This window comes from Balaenoptera musculus, chromosome 12, assembly GCF_009873245.2.
Source record: "Balaenoptera musculus isolate JJ_BM4_2016_0621 chromosome 12, mBalMus1.pri.v3, whole genome shotgun sequence".
NCBI lineage: Eukaryota > Metazoa > Chordata > Mammalia > Artiodactyla > Balaenopteridae > Balaenoptera > Balaenoptera musculus.
The window spans coordinates 35086663-35110059 of record NC_045796.1 but is presented as its reverse complement, the minus strand read 5'-3'; the positions used below and the strand labels follow the sequence as shown (position 1 = coordinate 35110059).

The following is a 23397-nucleotide window of genomic DNA, read 5'->3' as shown; positions in this document are numbered from 1 at the left end:
TTAACTCTCCAAATATAAATTTAAACTAAATGGAAACATAAGGTCTGAAAGTTATATTCAAAGATTTTATTGATCTTGATTGGCAAATTTGTGTTAGTAAAATACTTAAATCTTCCTGTCTCAAATATGATGTATTTTCCAACCACAGAGGTAGACAACAGCAAAAAGAGAAAGCACTATTGGGGAAAGCACGTATGTAGCTAATTTAACACAAAACACTACAATGCATACCTAATGTTTCTAATGCAGATGTGTCTTCTCCAACATATATATCTCCAGGGGATAATTGTAAAGAGGCAATACATTAAAATAAACTCTCATGGAATCATTAAACATGTAGTATGAGTCTTATCTATATTATTAATGATTTATTTTGAGTACAAAATAACAATCAAAATAGTACATTATATGATTTAATATAATGTAAGCAACATCTTTTATTATATTCAATATAATTAATGAATGACAAACACTTCTATACACCAAAGTATTTTAGGACTATACTCTGTAAAGATTTGTTTTTAAATCCTTCCAAATTTTAATATTATTTAAAACATACGATTGGAAAGATTGGAGAGTTGTATTAATTTCTAAAACAATGCCTTACAGATAATGACACCTTATGGAACAGGAAAAAGTTCAAGTTATAAAAACTGTATTCTTTGAAATGTTTTCTGGTAGAAGTATACCTTAATCTCCCAAATAGAATTCAATTTAAATTCCTGTAGGTCTTAATATCTTCATATAATTCCAGAAGATGGCGATATTGGTTGATATAGTATAAAAGACTAATGCTCAATTAAAAAGAATTGACTCTTCATATTAAAGTGCTGAAATATTTAGTCAGTGAATATAAATATACAATTTTGTAAAATAATGCCCATATTCTTCTTATCTTATTTGTAGCCAACATTTAGAAAAACAGAGTAAGAGTACAAAATAATTCATAGACCATAACCCAAATATCATAATAAACTCTTATTTTGCCATTCGCAATACATAATGCTTCAAAACGTAAGATACGTTAATAACTCAAGCGTTCGAGGAATTTAAATTCATACATTAATTTCAAGGTTAAATTGACAAAAAGTATATTTTATATCCAAAATTAAACTGCAAATAACCAATAAGAATTTATTTACAAAGCATAAGAAATAGACCCAGATGCTGGCAACATTGTTAAAATTCAATTCTTGTTGTTTGTTCTAATTTAAAAACACTCAGGGAAACAAAAAAAGTGCTTCAAAACTAGTGACAGTGACATATGGTAAGTGAGTGGGACAGAACAAAATCAGGTCTTACCTCTTTTTTACAATTAATATGACAACTAGGAGCAAAAGGATGAACACCAAAATCCCAGCACTAATTCCTGCTATTTTCACCACTCTGTCCGTCTGCTTGGCTGGGTCTGGAATCACTTCTGGTTCTTCTGTTGCTGCTGCTAAATGAATCAAAAAAATAAGTTACTGAAAGCAGCTAATTATCACAGAAAGGAAAATTATTCCCAGCTAAAGATTACTACAAAAAGACAATTTATTTTATTTGAATAAAGATAACTCGAAAATATAAATACAGTAGCATGCTAAACTCCAGCATGAGAGACTTAACGGTAAAGGGAAACTTTTTTTTTTTTTTTTTAAGGGAAACTTTTGAAGAGATATTTTGTTAACATAAAAAAATAAAAACTTAGAAATAACTATCAAAGGGAATGGTGAACTGTTTTTCTCCAAGTATCCTTAAAAGTAAGAACACAGGAGTTTTAGCAAATAGTACAGTGGAAAGAGACAGGGTCAAATTTAGAGATTCATTCTTTTATCACTTCATTCAATAATCACTTCTCCACTAAAATGCAAGGTGTTGTGCTTGGGCCTTTAAAGCAGTGTCAAGGGCATTTGTCTGGGACACAAAGGGTTAGGTTAAATAAATGCCTAGTCTAAGTGCTGGAGGTGTGAGTTTACGATGTGGTGGGATAGGGAGGGTGGGAGGGAGGAAGATGCAAGAGGGAAGAGATACGGGAACATATGTATATGTATAACTGATTCACTTTGTTATAAAGCAGAAACTAACACACCATTGTAAAGCAATTATACTCCAATAAAGATGTTAATAAATAAATAAATAAATATTTTAAAAAAAAGATTTGAAATAAACAGTTGGTTTGGAGGAAGACAAGAATAAGCAAAGGAAAACAGATTCATTAAGGAATATTTCACATTCTCTTAACAAATAAAAGCCAGGTAATAAACTTGGGAAACAGAACTTTGAGAAGATGAAAAATTTTTTTTTTAATTCTTTGTAATCGCCTCACTTTCTTTCTTTCTCAAAGCCACCACCATCCTCCACATACATACACAATTAATATTATAAATCCTACCCAATTTACAAGCTCCAGTAACTCTTGGAAGACATCTTCCTTTTACCTCATTTGCCGTTAAAACTGGCAAGGAAAGCATTATTATCTACATTTTACAGATTAAAAAACCTGAGGCTTAGAGATATAGGACAGATTAGAAATTGCTCAAGAACAGAGACAAAAATCTAACATATCTTCTGTCTTCTAAAGCAGCATTTCTCAATGTTTCCAGATCCATGGCCCCTCTTGCTAAGAATCTGTGTGACAGAGGACAGGTGATTCTTAGAATTAGGCACATTTGGGAAACTGTCTTAAAGTAACCATCAGTGTCAAGAGATGATGGCTGAATGAACAAACAAAAGGATCCCTAAATCTAACCTCAGACCTTCCTAATGGATAATTTGATAATTCCCTTTTTAAATTACCCATTTTTCTACATACCAGTACTTTCTTCTTTAGCTTCTCTCTCTTGGCTTCTTTACCCCCAACCTCTGCTTTCACCCCCAGTTCTGCACATTTAAATATCCACTTCAGTTTTCCAACCAGCCACAGTTTCCTCCCAAAGGGGATGGACACAAGGTCATTAACTTTTAATTTTTCCAAGTAGGAAATTAAAAAGAACTAATATATCTAATATCAGTGTCATTTCATAAAATGGCGATTTAAAGGTAAACCAGTAGGAAACATAGTTTGAAGAAAAGTGTTAGGGAGAACACAGTTAACTTTGGAAAATAATTCACTATAACTGTCTTAATTTATCTATTTCAATTGGATAGGATAAAATCCCCATGGACCAGTATTTGGTAACTATAATTCTCAAGAAAGAAAAGCAAGCCTTCAGTTTGTTTCTTCTGGTAAGCAAGGGAGTTTTCCTTTCTGACTTGACACTTTCCATTACATCCAGGCTTCAGGGAATTTCCAATCTCAAATAGAGGTAGTTCAATGCTTACCACATTTCAAACTACATATTCTGTTTCAGTTCATCAAAACATGCATTAAATATAATGGAGATCTCTTCTTTCCCAAGAGCAACTTTAGAAATACATACGTATATCAGTGTGTGTGTATGTATAAATGTATGTGTGTATTTATGTATGTATACATATATATTCAATAAAAACAGGGGGAGTATATTTCAAAGTTGGATATAAAGCTAAAAAGAATATATTTATTGTTTGTAATTCTCAAATTGGATTGGTTTGACACAGTTACTGCTTGAAATAGGGAGACAATGATGTAGAAATCTCTAGAAAAAACTTTAGGGCATGCAACGAATCATTATTCACTATTTAAAGCTTACGCTCATAAGTTTCTGTGTTACATGTGGCTTTCAAAGGGCAAGGATAATGATTCCTTTGTGATTTTCTGACTTAACTCACAGAATTAAACTTTCTGAAAGTCTTTGTAAGATTATTTCTTGTTCAGTGAGGTAAATATATTTTTAATATAACATTTTAATTCAATTAAACACATGCTATTATAGAATAACTTTACAAAGATATTATGCTGTAAGTAGCATATGTTATATTTCATAAGAATCTTCAGAACTGCTAAGCTCCACCAGAAGCAGACAACCCTCACAATATACACAGGTGCAAAATGGACTATCATCACGAAGTACGAACATCCAGCCTTAATACTAACTGTGATTAATTATTATATAACAAAAGTGACATGTAGGTGATGGGTAAACAATTTCAAATACAGAAGATAAAGAATTTTTTAAAAGTCTCATTAAATAATATAGATCTGCTAATAAATTAATCTAAACATATTTCCAGAAAAGAAAAGCCAAATCTAAAAGTAAATTTCTGACCAAGGATACTGATAACCTTGCAGGTAGTATTCAGGGTGCAAAGTAGTGAAACATTTATAATCTATTATGTAAAACAGTGTTACTACTATAAAGTCATAGAATATATGTACTTGTAAAACAATGGACTTCAATTAATATTTACCAAGTGGTTAAGAAAGAAAAAAACGCCAAGTTCATTCATTTGAATTGGGTAAGATTGCTAGTTTGTCATGATTACAACTCTGGTGCAAAAGAGTTGTTCGTCAATGCTTCAAATCATTATAAATCTTGAGCATTGAAGGCTAATCAAATTCTCCAGGAACATATGATTTGGTGGTTGTTTTCCCTTGATTGTGAATCCTCCTCAAAGTCTTTAGCTATGAGTTATTATTATTATTACTAACAGCATTTTTATTAAATGTCTGTATAAATTTATTACATTAGATACCTTAATCACATGTATTTCTCCCAGTTCTTGCCCTGCTAAACCAAGGAACATAAATATCCTATTTAAAATCATTCAACCTTAGAAGATTCATTAATGGAAACACAAGCACTAGCCCCTAAGTGAGCATTTTCTATTTTCTTCAAAGAGAGCAAAAAGCTATTATAGTGACTGCACCCCTGAGCCCTGTTTATAATTTATGCACGTACACAAAGGCAATGTGGAGCACCTTTTTCAGAAATGCTTTCCTTTGCCATAAATCTTTACCTTTTTTATCTGCCAAAGAATATTCAGAGAATCCCCAGTGTTCTGAAGCCTAGAGCAGTATAATTTTTTGGACAGTGGGAAAAAAACTAAGGCAGTATTTTATTTTTATGGAGCAAATTTATGAGATGCATTTTTTGGGCAAAAATAATTAAAGCAACTTTATAAATTGTGTCCTTGCTCCCACTACTTAAAAAGAGTTTACCTAAAAAATTTAGGTAAAAGGTTTAGGTAAAAAATATACAAATACCTAAAAATACATAAATTTAATTAAAATTACACAATAGCTGCAATCATACAAATGCAATCCATCTTCATGGTGGATATTAGAGATAGAAGCCTCTAAGTACAATATATTAGGTGATCTCACAGCGGCTTTAGAGACACCATCGTCCTGCAAATTCTGCATATTCTCCAGGTATTTCACTAATGCTTTCTTTTCTCTTCAGTTATAATTCTGAAAAATTGTTCACACTCACTTTCCAATCATTACTTAAAATCCTATAATCAGGCTTATGTCTACCAATGCCACCAACCCACCATCACCACCATCTCTAATGACTTACTAGTTACTGAGTTCAATGTACAACTTTTCTTATTTCATGCAACCTCTTGATAGCATCTGACATTGCTATCCACTCTTTCTGTGAAACAGTCCTTTCCTAGGGCTTCCATTACTTGGCCATCTCCCAGTTTTCCTATGACTAGCTTTTCCTTTCCAGATCTCCTTTGTGAGTCCCTCCCTTGTTTCCCTTAAAACTGGGTGCTGCTTTGAGTTCCTCAGCGACAACTTGAACCTCTTGATACAGTTTTCCATACTTTCTGGCTTGGTAATTTCATCCACTTCTGTCACTTCAGTTGCCATCCATGCTGGTCACTCTCAAATCAATACACAGTAGTCCCCCCTTAACCAGTTTCACCTTCCATAGTTCCAGTGGTAAACTGTGGTCCAAAAATATTAAATGGAAAATTCCAGAAATAAACACTGCATAAGTTTTAACTTGCATACTGTTCTGAGTAGCATGATGAAATCTCGCACCATCCCAATACTTCCCACCCAGGATCCCCAACCATCACATCATCTGCTCCTGACATCCAACTATCGACTTCGTCATGGCTTCATGATTCAGGATCACCTGAAGCAGATGATCCTACTTCTGATACATCGTTAGAAGGTCAATAGTAGCCTAACACTAGGACACAATGCTTATGTCATTTACCTCACTTCATCTCATCAGGTAGGCATTTTATCATCTCACATCACTGCAAGAAGAAGGGTACATACAATAAGATATTTTGAGAGAGAGAGATACCATATTCACATATCTCTAACTAAGGCCTCCAACCTGAACTCCTGACCCATATAGTCATCTGATTCTTGTTATATGTCTGCACCTCAATGTAGGAAAGTCACCTTCAACACACGATATCCAAATCTGAACTCATAATCTTACCCTCACACCGGTTCTTCCCCTAGTGTGTCACCTTTCAGAAAATGACACAACTTTCTACACAGTGTTCAAGCCAGAAACCTGAGCACCATTCTTGCATCCTCCTCTCCTTATCTCTAGGATTAACATATAATTTATCATCCAAACTGGAATGCTTTTGAAAGTAAAGGGGGATACTCTTAATAATTATGACAGGACAAAAGGCAAAAACTAGAATTGTCCTGGGCAAACTGGCATGTATGATCACTTGACTTTTTTTCCTCATACAATTAGTTTCAAAGTACTACTACTTCCTAAATATCTCCTGTCTCTACTTTTTCCATCCTCACTGCTACTACCTTAACTCCGGTCAACATCATCCTTCACCCAGATTATACAGCTGCCACTGGTCTTATCTCCCTGACTGCATTCTCTAAGCCTAACCCACATCAAAACCAACATTGCAGCACATAGTCTTTCTAAGACTGTACCATGTCACTCCACTAATTAGAACCCTCCAACGGCTTCCCACTGCTGTTAAAATAAAGTTCATTAAAGCAGGGACCATGTTTATTTTGCTTACCATTGTACTTCCAGTAGGACCTGGAAAGGAGCAACAGTACAAAGTATTGGTTGAATAAATGAAAGAATAAAACTAAACCTGCCTATGGTTGATTGTAGTGGCATAAAGAAAATCTGTTGTCTTTTTTAAAAAACACAAGGATATATTTGACCAGACATATATATCTTGTTTTTTTGGGTGTTGGCATAAGACGAACTTGGTACATACATTTCTAAATTGTCTCTAGAAATTTCGACCCCTTCTGCTAGCCATTCCTTCACAAGGCTAACCTTTTCTACCATCTGCCACATCTACCACCAAACCCAAGTGCAGGGAAATTCCAGCATCATGCGAAGTACAGGAGATTTGATATCAGCAAGACTCTATTTTAATTCTGAGTTCCTTCTCTTATTTGCTGTGTGGCAATAGCAAGTTAGCATCTCTTAGAGTAAATATCTCATCAAAAAGTAAAAATAATAACAGTGCCTATGTTATATAGCTTTTAGAAATAGTAAGTGACATAATGACGGGAAATATTTTTTATAAACTGAAACACTTGTAGTGGAAAGCAGAAGTAGATGCTGCTGCCCTGGGTAGAGATGGCCTGGATGTTAGCCCTTTGGGTCCATCATATCAAAATTAAAAATTATGAATAGGGGAACTGACATTACTGAAAAAGTTTTAAAAAAATCTTAGCAGTCTATTGTATAAATATATAATGATGAGTTTTGTAAAGTGCATGTTATTAATTAAATAGTCTGCCGCAGTGGATGTCTAAGCCTTAAGGGCATCTTGAAGCATGCATTATTTAACTTAGGGATTCTTTGAAGTCACTTGCTTCATCATGTCATATGATCTTATGAAAATTGTCTTAGATTATTGAATAAAACACAGGGTCTATCAGAGTTTTATATTGGTGAAAAGGGAAAACAGCTATATGTCACACATTTTCTTTAAATAATAACTAGAATATAATTTTTGTTCTTATTTAATAAAGATATGGGTATTATCTGAAAATTTCTGATGTGGAAAATAACAGTGCAGAAGTCTATGGAGGCTTTAAACAACTATGAAATTGAAGTATAGATTAATATTACAAATATTTAAACTTAATTTCACACTGCTTAAGCAACTTTTTGTAGTCTTCGAGTCTCTAAATTTGTTTTTAAAACCATAGTTCAAAATGTTATATAAAATCCTGAAGAAATAATAGAAATACTTTTTGAAAAAGCAAAAGAAATAAGTATCACATTTCAGGAATGTACTTAAAAGTCAAAAACCATGTAAAATATTATTTTTTATTTCACGGTAATTTAATGAAGGGCAAATATTTAATTTTACATATGGATTTTCCATTAAGTTTCCCCTTTCAATTTATTTAATTGGGTAAAGTAGAGACTTAGTGTGCTCTCTTACTTCTTTTTTTTTTTTTTTTTTTTAAATTTATTTATTTATTTATTTATTTATTTATTTTTTGGCTGTGTTGGGTCTTCGTTTCTGTGCGAGGGCTTTCTCTAGTTGTGGCAAGCGGGGGCCACTCCTCATCGCGGTGCGCGGGCCCCTCACTATCGTGGCCTCTCTTGTTGCGGAGCACAGGCTCCAGACGCGCAGGCTCAGTAATTGTGGCTCACGGGCCCAGCCGCTCTGCGGCATGTGGGATCTTCCCAGACCAGGGCTCGAACCCATGTCCCCTGCATTGGCAGGCGGACTCTCAACCACTGCGCCACCAGGGAAGCCCTCTCTTACTTCTTAAACACAGTGGAGTCTGTCTACTAAGTTATCTCTGGAATCTGTCCTTAATTCTCCATTCCATTTTCTCACTGCCTCAGATCAAGACCCAGTCATCCTGCTTTTTCACTAAGCCTTTCTGCTTCCCATGTAGGCCTCCTCAGATTTATCCTCTCTATTGCCACCGAAAGGAGTTTTCTAAGATGCAAATGTGATTAAATGACTCCTTTAACTGCTTTCCATTCAAGAGGAATGGCAAAAGTTCTTGGTATGGCATATAAGGCCTTTCAATATGAGGCTCTCATCAACCTTTTCAATCTCATCTACTGACAATTACTTTAGGGCAGGGGCCGCCAGCCCACCCGGGCCGCCCAGCAGCAGGTGATCTGCGGGCGAGGGAGTGAAGCTTCAACTGCTGCTCCCCATTGCTTGCATTACCTCTTAAACCAACCCCTCACCCCACCCCGTCCGTGGAAAAATTGTATCCCACGAAACCAGTCCCTGGTGACACAAAGGTTGGGGACCACTGCTTTAGGGTATCTTTCAACCCGAATCAGTTAAAAGCATCAGCCATTCCCCAAATACTGAAATACTCCTCCATCTATTCCAGGGTTTGGCAAACTGTGCTCCCTTGGATTGCATCCAGCAGATTTTGACTGCAACTATTATATGATTGCAAATATTTCACCTTACAAGATAATGACAAATTGTTACTGATTTAACACACCCACAGCAGTGTATGTAAACTCTGTTTAAATTACATCTTAAAACTTTGTATTATCAGACTTTTGTAATTTTTGCCAATTTAGTGCTAGAAAATGATATCTAATATGCATTTTATTACTAATATCATCTTTGAGATACTTATTTGAAATATTTATACGTACTTCTTTTCTGAAATGCTTGGTGTACAACTTTGACCCATTTTTTCCATTTGGGTTTCATCTTTTTCTTATCTGTTTATAGTAATACTTTATGTGTGGATACTAATCCTTTGTCAGTTATAAGTGTTGCAAATACCTTCTAGTGGGTGACATTTCTTTCACTTTAAATATAGTATCTTGATGAATAGCAGTTCTTAATTTTAGTGAAGTCAAATATATTAATCATTTATTTGAATTCATAAAAACAATCTCTTCTTTTTTCTCTAAAAGTTTTAAAACTGTGTATTTCATATTTAACCCTGGCTCTATCTGGAATTGCTTTCTGAGTATAATATACAGTAGGAAGGTATTTCAGGCCCCTCCCCCTCACATAAATATCCAGTTATCTGTGGACAAGTTTTCAATTGATCCAAATGATCTACAAAACCACTTCTGTCCTATATCCAAATTATATAAATGGAGGAATTCAGTTTCCAGATTTTCCATTATTTCCCAAGAGACAATATTCTGTACTGACATAACATGGTTTTAAGTACTATAGCTCCATAGTGTGTTATAATATATGATGGGCATGTTTCCATGCCTAGTCCTCTTCCTCTGAAGTATCTTGACTGGTCTTTATGTTTTGCCACGGGTAACTTCTTCAGATTAAAGTCCAGCTGATAAATGATCCCTTCACTTCTGTTAAAGCTGCTGTCGAAGTAGTCCAGCCACAGCCAAAGACTTATTTTTCAATTCAAACAATTGTGCTTCTCTTCCTAAAAGTTCCATTTGGTTCTTTGCAAATGGTTCTTTGTTTAGCAACTCCTGATAGTATCTTGCTAATCTTTATGATTTGCACTTTTGTTTCTTTAAATATTGTGTACACGGCTCATAGCGCTTTTGTATTCTGTACCTGACAATCCTAATCCCTGCAGTCCTTTGGGAATTAAGATCTGTTTTTTCTGCTATCCCTCACAGTGAATTACTTTCATGAATGCTTGGGGACCTTTGATTGTGAGTTAATTGCTTTATGATAGTCTGTGAGAATCCTGCAGACCTAAATTGATCATGCTTTCATCTAAAAAAGAGAACTTGCTTCAGCTTCTGCCAGTACCCATGAGGTGACATAGGGCTCGGACCATCTCTGCACCCCTCAAAAGTACCAGCTCTATATTTTTGTTATAACAAAACAATTGATCTGGGTTTCAGTCCCAGCTCTGCCACTCACTAGCTGGGTAATCTTGAGAAAGTTATTTAACCACGGCATTCCTAAGTTTTCTTATCAGTAAAATAGAAATGATAAAGATACCTAGGTTCTAGATCGATGGAAAGATGGCATGTGCTAAAATACATAAAGTCCTTAGGACAATACCTGGTACATAAGGTCTCAGTAAGCGTAATAATTAAATAAAGCATAATTAAATTCAGATGAAACTCTTTTACCAAATCTAGATTTTTGAACCATAGCTAATACATGTTCAAATAAACAGCATCAAACGGAGAGAAGTCTAATTTCTAAAAATACAGAGTTATTAACACTACTCTTTATCACATCCCATATTTGTTGAATACCTCTGGGGTACAAAAGACTGTATTAGGCTAAAAACCAGAAAGATGAACAAATGCTCTTCCTTTAGAGAGTATATAATCTAGAAGCAAAATGATAAGTACTTAAATAATTGTACTTATTAGCAGAATATGCCAAGTACTAAAAAGAGGAACAACCAGGGGTCCTGAATAGGGGCATAAAACTGTATCTGGTTTGTTGACATCCTAAAACATTTCTTAGAATTATTCAACATCAAAGTCCAACTCTGATTTTTAGATAAGGAAAAAACTCAGAAGAGGTGAATGGCTTTTTCATGGTCACAGTATCAGTTACTGACACAATTAAAAATATAGTTCATGCTTCCTGACTCCTATCTAGCGCTTTCACTTGGGAGAAATGTGATTAGCCACCTATTTTAGGAATATTTTTTGCCACTGTGAACTCAAAGAGAGAGCGAGAGAGTGAGAGAAAGAGATCAGAGAGGTATCAACTTCAATCACTACCTAAACATAAAGAAAGGAGTAAAGTTGGAGAGATAAAAATACAAATAAATTGGCAGTCAAACCAAATCCTTTCTAGAAAAAATCAGTCATGAGTAGATAGATGGATGAATGGACTCTTAAATCCATGAAGGCATGGTTTTCCTTCCTTTCTTTAATAAATGAATTAACTGTTGTCCCTGGCGTGTACCTGGCACAATTCTAAGCTCCGAAGATTCACCACTGAACAAGACAGAGAATATCTCTGCTCTCATGCAATTTACATCCCTGTGTTGTGAAGCAGATGAGACGCAAGTAAATAAGCATCATCTGATAGTGGGAAGTTCTACACTGAGAATTAAAATAGGGGATGAGGCAGAAGACCATGGTGACCTCTTTAGATTCAAAGGTGAGGGACGATTTCTCTGAACAAAACTTGGAGGTAGATAGTGTGGCTTTTTACTGAGAAAAGGAAGAGTATACCATATCAGTAGCAAAATGTTTTGAATGCCTTTTCTCTGTACTAGGTATTAAAGGGGGTTCAGAGATTATAGAGCTGTCTACCTGATTTTAAAAAAAAGGTTTTTTTTTAAACCTCAAGTAATACAGGTGATCAAAGAATAACAATAGAGTGAATTAAAATTAACTTGGGGAAGTACAAAAATAAGAAGACAAATAATATAATGCTATGACCCTGGGGAATAATGAGCTGGCCAACATTTACGCCAAAGGTACAGGAAGTGGAAAGGAAAGTGTAAATGGTAAGGAACTACACTTTCCACATACTAATTATTACATGTAGGACATCCAAGTAGTAGTGGCCTATTAAGAATAAAGTAGATTGAGCTGAAGATTACTGAGAAATAAGAGGAATAAATTAAAACAAACAACGCTGGATCACGTATCCACGCACAGTGTTTATAAAAGTAGGCTACAGAACAACTAAACCTGAACCTTAAAGTGAAATGTTTATAAAGTGATAATGTAGATATCTGGTGTTGTCGGGGGAAGAAAGCTTCATGATAATGTCAGTGATTTTTTTTTTCTCCTATAAACTACAAGATCAGGAAAGTCTCTTCTTCAGGGAAAAATCTGGAATATTAAATGCAGGCACTGCATTTAATTAAAAGGCAAACGCACTTGACATTTTTGTTGGCACAGAACTCAGAATGCCAGATCTGGGCCAGTCATCCCAATATGTCATTTAGAGCACAAACAGGAAACACACACATGCGCGCGCACACACACACACACACACACACACACACACACACACACTTGAATGTAATATAATATAATTTGAAATAATAGAGAAAGAAACAGAAACCAAAGAAAACCTTTATTAGTGCTCAAATGTGGATGTTACAAGGATGTGATGTAGTCTAAAATAAATATGACCTACCTTTAACCTATTTCCATTTTCATTATTTGTAAAATGGGATTAAGATTAGCTGCTTTTTGACTGCTTTTAGTTATGAATCCCACTTTCATTTTCAGCAGGTCATTTTCCACCAAGCCTTGGAAAATTCATTAATCTGGCATATCTCAGGAGAGCATGCAACATGGTTTAAATCATATTAATAGAGGTTGCAGTGCAATTTTCACAGGTGTTTATTTACTAAATTATAGCCTGCCTTAATACTGTGCAGAGGAGCCAGATAAAAAGTGATTTTATTTGAGTTCCAACTTTTCTAAGATAATTTAGTATAAAGTCTAAATTATTAATAAATGTTTTAGAACTTGAGATTGGTTTTAATCCTAAAATATCTTTTGGCTGTGAGTGAACAGTTAGGAGGCGCATTTTTAAATGGTTCTTGATGGTGTAAAGTTATCTAAGCCCTGGCTATATTTCACAATTTCTACTTCTCAAAATATCTAGCAAACACTTAAATCCAAGATACTTTAATCAATTACATTTTGTACACTTCTAGATAATAAGCCTTTTTTTTACACTCAAAGCCCTCCCCTTGTCTAAATAGGACCCTTTCAATAGAAAATTTCTATCTCCTCAATGAAGGCTGCCTCTGTTCTTCAATCTCACGCTCTTCTGAATTCCTATGCCCTTATAGATTCTGTTTCTTACCTGTACTGTAAATCACAGCCTAATAGAGGTAGGGTGGAGTTTTGGGAGGAGCAAGGTTAACATTCACTGATTATATGAACTCGGGGGAAATTAGACATCTTCTCTGAATATCAGTTTCTTTTATGAAATGGGGCAATAATACTCTTTCATACATATTCTAAGGAGTAAATGAGATAATCTTAAAGAAAGTTCATCAAGGTTTGTTTCCTATGTGTGTTTTCCATATCTTTTCTTCTTTGAGGGCATACACCAGCATCTCTCTCTCTCTCTCTAGCAAATAGTAGGGATTCAGGCAATACTTGATCTCCAAATCCCTCATATGAGTTAGAGATTTAACCACGACACTGTTTGGGAGATAAGAGTTTTATAGTGTAAATGCAAATAGGCTACCTAACCTTTTTGCCTATTATTTTAAAAGGTATGTATTTGGTATAAATTCATTCTCAGAAGAAGAATGCCCATCAGTGGTGGCTTCAGCTCTCCCATACCCTGAGAAATATCCTCTTTTCCTTTATCCTTTGTCCTCGCTTTATATTCCACTGTGACTAATTTTTAAACCACGGTGGGTTTTTTTGTTTTGTTTGTTTTGTCTTTTTGCCTGTTTGCCATCCCAACTGTTGGTCCCTTACTTTTCTTCCCTCAAGATCTAATTCTCAGAGCCCTCAAAGAAGTGGCCTCATTTTTCTTTGACCTTTAGTATATTTGCTTTTTCAATTACCTCCAAGCTCACTGAATCCACTGCTCACATACTTCTTCCACTTTCTGTTTTGAATTCCTTAAAGCTGGTTTCTAAGCACCTCACTCCAAATGAGTCCTGCTACTGTCAAGGACTCCTAGCTTATGGGGAAAAAGAAAAATGTCATTTATTCTGAAGAGATCTCTGAGGCACTGTCCCCCAGTATCACCAGATCCCACAGCTGGGTTCCCAGTCCTCAATACTCGCTGGCAGATCTGCTCTTCTTGGACAATGCTGATCAACAACTCTTCCATTAACCTCAATGTGAACTTGCTCTTTTTTATGGGCTTCTCTGAGCCTTAGATTTTATAAGCATATTTCTTTTTCAGTCCCCCCAACCTAATACGTTTTTATATTTTGGGAATATAGAAAGCCAAACGTTTCAAAGGAAAATTGTGCTCTTCTACAAAGTTTATACACACTTGGTAGATGATGTGCTAGATCCTGTCTAACCTTAAGTACTGGAGATCACTACATAAACCAACATGCTCTGACACAGAGATAAGACACTTACTTCATAAAATCCCATCCTCAATACACTGTTCTTCTTTAAGAATACTGAACTTCTCTTACCTGTAGCGAACTCAATAGTGGGATTAGCAGAAGCCAGGAAAAGGGCAACAGAGGTAAAGCAAAGATTAAAATCTGAACAACGAAGTATAATTTGAGGAACTGTGATCATTAAAGATAGTCAATAAATTATTAATAATAACATCATGTGCATATTAACAATTATTCCAAGATTCTTAACTGAAGATTGATTTCTAATTGCCTTGACAAAGAACAAGGTGAAATTACAAGCAAAAAAATCAGGTAAAATCATAGGCTCTACTCTGTTTTTCTTATTGGTTTTTGCAGCATAATAATTCCTTCAATTTTGCAAGAATAAAGATTAGTGTCTGTTTTAACTCTTTCATTTCCTTCTTTCAACTTCTTTTCCTTTCATTTCCTCTAGATAAGGGTCACTCGGTTTGCTACACATCTCTTTTCCATATCATATTAGATCTGTGAGATGTCTCCAACAGCTTAGTCTTGAGTCTGCAGAAAACAAGAGCAGTAGTGTATGTGCATGTGTGTGTGTGTGCCTCACACAAGCTCTCCACTCTCACCTGCACACCCATGTTGCACCTGTGATTTCCAAGCTGCATTTATAAGGTGTGAACTGGCAAAATTCCACCCACTACTCTTTCATCAGAAGTGGACAGAGAATCAAAAGGAATTCAATCCAAATCGACACAAGACGGCTGGCCCCATCCCTCTCTGGTAGCAAAATGAATGAGCCTTGACAAGGAGTGTGAATTCGCTTGTGAACAGGCAGTTCTCAGGTAGCACAAACTTTTTGCTCAGTCATGGACATGTTTACCTGCTACCAATGGATAGTGGGAATGAGTAGGTCTGATTATTCTAAATGATGAGCCCTAAAACATGCTGATAGGAGACAAATTCAATCCTGGGTTTCAACTGTGCTGTGTTCGAAAAAAATATTCTTCTCTTTGCAAGGTATCCTTATACCACAGGGGATTTCATAAAAGGAACCAACCATGACACAACTCTCCCTGGAAAGGAAACTTCACTGGAATTAGGTTCCTCCAGTCATATCATAATCCACCTGAATTCACCTTCTCAACATCCTCTAACCTGCCTCATAGACCTGAAGAAATAGAACATCTGGCTAATGACTGAGGGCTCCATTTTGTAGCAGGAAAGAAGGATGCCAAGTGTGACACATTCTTCTGCGGGCACATTTGATGGTTTCTAAAAGAAGGAGTGAGAGTCTGAAGACTCTCAGAGTAGCTTTAAGAAGGAAAGAATGGGGAAGGAAGGAGAGGTGTCCTTAAAGGAAACCTCTTGTGGAAGGTCTAAGTATAGAAGCATGCTTCTCACTGATGGTAAAGGAACTAAGTATACTTAAGTCAGCTATAATTCCCCTATGTATCCCTTCTTCACCATTACAGTCTTCCTTCAGGACAAGACCTTGAATAACCATGTTGCTTGCAGTTTGAACCATTTAATCTGGTGGAACAAAATGGGGTGGGTACATGGGTGGGAAGGGATGGGTCTGATTTGCTCCATTTCCTCGGATCTGGAAAGCCAGTTGGCTTTTAAAATGGATCAGCAAACTATGATCTTATAAATCCTCTTGTTTTCCAGTAACATTTTTAAAGAAAAAGACAAGATTAATGATTCCCTATTATGTTTGCAATACAATAAATGTATAAATTTAGTATCAAGTTTAAAAAAGTGTTATTTTAATAGGGTATGAAGCTAGAATTACATTTTAACTAATCTCTGAAAACTACCAGAATTTATCAGAGAATTTACAGGCAATTTTACGCAGCACACCATGGTAAGAATAAACATATTTTACTGCTCTGCATAGCTAAGTGAAGAGACCCACCTCTGGACAGGAACAGAGAGGGTGCCCAGCTATACTAGTGTTCCAGTTAAGAACTGAGACGGAGGCAGGGAGCTTCTATCAGAGATCAGTGGTTACCACTCACTTGGGAATCTGTATGACTTAAACGTGTATATTGAAACCAGTACCCCTCTTTAGAGAGGACCAGACAACCTCAGACCCATTCATCTGTTCTGTAGCCCTTCCCTACTAACTTCTTATTGGTTCCATCTCTCTGGAGAACTCTGAGTAATACACTACCATTCATATTATTTCCAGCACTGAATTTGCCCCCAGCTTGTCTGAACGTTCTATATTTTGCTATGGTTTACTATTAAAACTCTTCTGGGAAGTATTCTTTTCAAAAATATGATAAAAACAAAGAAACAATCACTTCTCAAGTAGTATATTTTAAAATAGAACCATTTAATCTCTTATTTTTGCAATCAGAGAACACCTCTAGGGCAATCAGATAATTCAGAGATTTTAGTCTCTGTCCATCCATATTTTTGTTTTCGAAACAGGCATTGAACCTACTCATGAAGTTCAAAGCTACTTAAATAGTCCAAGTCATAACAGTAATTCAATCCTTTAAATACATAACATTTTAAGCCATATGAACACACTAAAATATTTCTTTGTAACAGCTGTGTAAACATCTGGATAAATCATGTCCTATCATGTCACCATGTACTTTAGCAACTGAAAGTCGATTCTAAGCACATGACCACAACTACTTGCAATGTAACAGATGATGTTCTCAATATAAGACTATGTTGCTATGGCATCAGCAAACCACAATCTTATGAATCCTCTTGTCTACCCAGTACATTTTTTAAGGGAAAAGAAAATATTAATGGTTACTGTTATATGTTTGCATTTACAATAAATATAAATTCAGTAGCAGGAATGGAAATTAATAATTTAATAGTTTTGTAGTACATAAAATTAGAACTACATTTGAACTGATCTATGATAATTCCCAGAATTTACCAGTAGACTTTGCAGTACTGCCACTACATTTTTGCAGTTCATTAGCATGTATCAATAAAATGAATATGAAAGAATAAAATGTAAGAGCAATATTTACCTTTTCAAGGAAGGCCACACAGTGCTAGTTTATTTTGCAGTACAACAAGCATATCTCTGACATATATGGAATAAATTCTACAAAGCTAAAGGAATTTACCAGCCCTTTTAAATTACATTATCTCAAGCTATTTCCAAGTCCCCAACAAACATTGAAACAGAGTTTTGTATTCTGGGTATGTGAACTTGGCTAACAACAAAGATTTGCATAAGACATTCTTTCCCTATGAGGCCAAGTTTTGTTTTTCTTCATTAGTTTCTATAAATTCTTATTCCAAAGTCTCTGATTCAGACAGATTGTTTTCTCCAACTCTTGTAATATCAAAGTTATCTAAGCTGAACCTCAAAGGAGACAAGATATTCTTATAAATCTTTGCTAAATTGTCCTACCTTATAGAGAAAGACTACATAAACACATTTAAATAAAGATGAATATCAATGGTTTGTAGTTTAGAAAACACTGGTTATATCCTTGCTCAAAAAAGATAAAATGCCGACTAAACAGCTACACCTAAGAGAAAAGTTCATAAAATAATTTTCTATCTACATATTCGTTTCCAACGGTCTCTGTAACAAATTTACCACAACTTGGTGGCTTAAGACAACACCCATTTATTCTCTTACAGTTCTGGGGATCAGAGGTCCAAAAACAGTATAACTGGGCCAAAATCAAAGTATTGGCCTGTTTATGCTCCCTCCAAAGGCTCTAGGGTAGAAGACCATCCTTGGCTCTTCCAGCTTTGGCGGCTGTTAGCATCACATCACTCCAACCTCTGTCTCTGTGGTCATGTTGTCTTCTCTTCTGGGTGTCAAGTTTTCTTTTGCCTCTTTCTTATAATAGACACATGATTGGATTAGGGATCATCCAGTTAATACAGGATAATCTCTTGTCAAGATCCTTAACTTAATTATATCTGCAGATATTCTTTTTCCTTATGAGGTAACATTTATAGGTTCCAGAGATCAGGACCTGATAGTTTTAGGTGGCCATTATTCAGCCTATTAAAATCTGTATGCTTTCTAATGTGTTTTAAAGAATATTTTTCAAGATGAACGTGGTAGGTAATCAAGAGAATCCCAAAGGAAAGAAATCAAAGTGATGGGGCTGAGTGGCAGGGAACAGAGAAGACAAAGATGACAGTTTGCCACCTTTGACAGTGCTTGTCGCAGGTCTGCTTCTCTTCATTCCCACTGTTTAGTTATTTGTTTTTTTTGCTAACAGAACCTCTCCTCATTCTGCACATACTCATACACACAGTAGCTAGAGAAGGGCCTGTGATGTGTTTCAAAACTTTATTATTCTATGTGTACATGTACCAAAATGGTCCTTCCTTTAAATCAGGTAAGATAACACAATGCAGTCATAATAGCTGTTTCTCAAGAGCTGAAGGGCTATATTTGGAAAAGGTATGAGAATCATTCATATACTCCAACCTTATTTTCACAAAGCCCTTAATATAATGAAAGGAGTCCAATACCCTAATTCCTCTCGTTTCTTCACATGTTCTAAACTCATTGCATCTCCAGCTGCGGTCCTGCTCTATCCCTTTGCTGCAAGTCCAATCTCCTTTGTTCCTTCAGTGTCTATCTCAAATCCATCTTTTCCATGATGCTTCCACCACTTGCTCTGGTAACAAGTTACCACTTTATATATGAAAATCTCATGGTCTTTTTTTTTTTTAAAATCTTTTTAAAATTAGAATCTCACTTAACGGTCTTTTAAAAAAAGGTCTGGATTATTCCTTGTTTCATACTTCACTAAATATACATATATTTTCCCCATTACACTGTGAGCTCCTTAAAGGCAAGGACTGTCTTACTCATATGGATCTATCCATCCATATGTTGCTAAAGAGACGTTCATATGGCTGAGGTTCAATAACTGTTCAATTAATTAAGCTTGTTCTCTACTTTGGGCAAAGTAGTTCTGACTATATGACTTTGCTTCCCCAGTCAAATTATAAAGGAGAAAGATGATCTTTTCTTAGTAAAAAGGATAGTTACTATAAGACACATAATATATATTTCTTAAGGATTTGAATGACTAAAGAGGGGCAAGATTTATAATTGAAATTGGTTATTTTAAATAGCTACCCAGAATAAAAATTATTGTTTCAAAGAAGAGAAATAACTGTTAAAGGACTACATTATAGCATATGCTTTAGTCTTTCAAATGATATAATTTCTCTGGGGAAAAAACCTCTTTCAAAGTGTACATTCAAATAATATGTACTATCAAAGAGTACATACATCATTTTTGAAATTTCAAAATATAGGAGATCATAGACAAATTTATTTTATCCAAGCCAAGAAGTATAGAGTCTTTATTTGTTCAACAAATACTTGAATACTTTTACATGCCAGGTGCTGGATAGATGCTGGGGATGTATCAGCCCGTAAGAGTTAGAACCTATCTTTTTAGCTTAAAGGGGAAAAGACAGTATACAACTAACTGTGGTAAATCTTCCGACATAAAAGATAGGGTATTATGAGAAGATTCTAATCTAGTTTGGGGAATAAGAAAAGGATAATTATACTGAGGCCTCAAGGGTGTGTGCCAGTGAGACAAAGATGTTGAATGCATAGATACTGCTGTCATAGGGCTGTAACTATGCAGAGAGGTCAGAGATAAGAGAAACAGGTTTACGAGCATCCTACTGTAGAATATTAGTATACTGTAGTATAGTGACTGCAGCCACACGAAAATCTTGTAGCAAGAGTACAAGGAAGAGGGCCCAGATCCAAGCCCTTAGTAGGGGTTAAAAACAAAGGTAACAGGGTGGGTAAACATTTCAGACAGGTTCAAAGGCCTTCTTGCGACAAGCAATTAAAGACAGCTTAGTGTGGCTAACTAGTGGGAATTGACACAAGGCCGCACTTGAGAGCTAGGTTACAACCAGATAATGCAGGGCTTTGTAGGCCACACTAAAGATTTTAAACTTTATTTTAAGAGCATTTGGAAACCACAACGAGTATTTCAAACAAGTGTCATAAACAGATTTTCATTTTTAAATGTTCTCTCTGGTTAGAATATGAAGAGTCAGTAGGAAGAAGGCAATGGCAGACCGGAAGGACCAGCTATGGTGATACTACAGCGGTGCACACAAGAGATGAAAGTGGCTTTGACTGAACTAGTAGCGGTGGCCATGGGGAAGAAAAACAGACAGATTTAAGAAATGTAGGTAGTGGATTAATAGTGTTTGATGATTGGTTGGATAGGGGGTGTTAGGAAGAGAAAAGAGTCAACCATAATTCCCAAGTATTTGAACTACTCAGTGGATGGTAGTGATATAAACTGAGATAAAGAACACTGGAATAGAGGCAAATTGTAGGGGGGAAAGATCAGATTAGTTTTGATCTTCTTGAGTATACGTGCCAGTGAAAAAGAGATATTACAGCTACAGGGCTGTAACTTGGAAGAGATATCTAAGAGATACAGGTTTGAAAGTCATCCTAAAACAGAACATGACTGCAGCTATGGTAAAGTCTTGTACAGCAAATCCAAGTGAGAGGAGAAGAGGGCCCCTATCCAAGCCCCAAGAAACACCAAAAAAGGAGTAAAAGCTGGCAAAACATGCTAAGAAATTGTGGATGGAAAAAAACTCCCAACAAACCATGATAGTAGGTTATTATGGAAGAAGCCAAGGAAAGCAAAACTCTTGGTTTAGTCCTATTCTAAGTTTAGATAAACAGGGGAAGTATTTACCCAAAAGGTTATTTTTAATTGTTATTTTTCAGTATGAGAACTAGAGGGCAAGGAACATGTTTATTTGGACATTTTCAAATTGCACAAAAGACTTAAGTTCTTTGTAAAGTGAAAATATATATATATATTATTTTAAACCTCATGCATGGAATAAATGAGTTACTAAGTATGATACATCTAAAGCCTATAATCCATTAATAGATAGCAACTAGAAATTGACAAGGAGCATTTTGGGGACAAATTTGATAAAGCAGTTGACAATATATCAATAGTTCTCCAAAAGTTTATGGTCCATGAAAATTTTATCTACATATGTGGTTCTGTATTATAATGATGAAAATCATATTATGTCTAGCTTGTATTTTTATCAGCTCTCTCTGTAAATATCTTAGAATGAGTTTATAGGTTTGTTTTACTGTTATTAGAATAGCCAAAGAACCAGGTATGACACCGTTTTACAGGTCAAAAGGGCAGCAGGAAAAATTGCTGTGTACTCTGGCCAAGTTACTCTGCTTTGTTGAGACCCAATTTTCTCAACTTTAAAATGGGATAAATCCTGCTCTCTTTAGGTTTGTTTTGAAGATCACTGAATACATATTTAGATAATTGAATATACATCTGGAAGTGCTTTGCACATAGCAGGAACTTAATATATAGATTAAGTATCAAAATTATGGAGTAAAAAATTACTGGCATGCAACATACAACACACTTTGGCAAGATTACATAATTTTGCAAAATATTACTAGCATTTTTTTGCATAGAGTGTCTCATGCAAACCTTTTAAAAATTATTTTTAAAATGGAACAGGGATTCAGTGGTAGATGAGGAAGCTATTAATCATTTTATATTATTTCCCTTCCCCTTGCAATAAACAGAACACATCTTCACACTGAAATTGTGGCTTACCCAACATTCTAACCATCTCCCCATTTCATTCATTCAGTTTGTATTTGTTAATTCATTTAATAAATATTTTTGAGCACCTGCTGTGAAAGCGGCTGAGGGCAGACTCAAGGGTGACCCAAGCCCTGCTCTCACGGAGCCTACAGTCCAGAAGGGGAGACAGACGTTAAACAAAAAATTATAACTGAGTTCAGTGCCACAAAGGAAAAAGACAATTCACTTCTTTTCCAGACTTGACTTATATTTCACAGTGCCCAGAGAACTCTGGACTCTTGAGGGACCTCACCACTTGTCTCATAATTTACAACAATCACTAGTCTGGCCCCATTAATGTACACAGCTAACATACACTTTCACTAGCAAGAGAAGAAAATACCTAACATCACCATGTGATGACTAAAGTATTTTCACTTATTCATCGTATCTTGGAACAGCGCATATATCATTTTTCTTAGTAGCAGACTCTACTAGCATGATTCCCAATAGACAGAATTGTTTGTCCATCTAGCAAATAGGTAATTATTGTCTGGCTGTTCATTAGTTCATTCATTGAAGAAATATGTACGCTGGGCAAAAATGTAAGTCAAATGGTATAGTTAGCACATGAAAATGAGTTAAGACAGCGCCTGCCTTCAAACAGTTCAATGAATCTTTCAGGAAATTGTGTGCCTAAAAGTCAAAGTGACCTTCTAAAAATTTTTTTCACAACTTCCTCTGTTGAATGAATGATAACTTAAGAGCTTCTTAAACGCCAAGTTCTTTTGATATATTATTTCAATCAACTTTCACAAGCACCTATAAGGCTGGTGAGGCAGGTATTTGTATCTTCCTTTACAGATGAGGATGAAGACACAGAGGCTGGTATCACCTCTTCCCTGGTCTACCTGGCAGTGCTTCCCTTATTGAAGTTTCTGATTCCAAGTCCCACTCATCTCTATCTATCTCCAGCATTCATATGTGGTTTTCCTACTATTGGCCTGTTTAATATCTTACAAAACTTTCAGAGAAAAT

General features: G+C 35.5%; 1 protein-coding gene across 5 annotated transcripts in view; it reads right to left on the bottom strand.

Moving 5' to 3' along the window:
* Window positions 1–23397, bottom strand: part of PTPRK (protein tyrosine phosphatase receptor type K) — a 565097-nt gene that overhangs the window by 41503 nt on the left and 500197 nt on the right. For 4 of the 5 annotated variants that reach the window (XM_036871298.1, XM_036871300.1, XM_036871296.1 and 1 more), the window contains exon 14: window positions 1303–1441. In XM_036871298.1, the coding sequence (XP_036727193.1) occupies window positions 1303–1441 (139 nt within the window). The remainder of the gene's footprint in view (window positions 1–1302; window positions 1442–23397) is intronic. The other variant, XM_036871299.1, reaches the window with a different exon arrangement.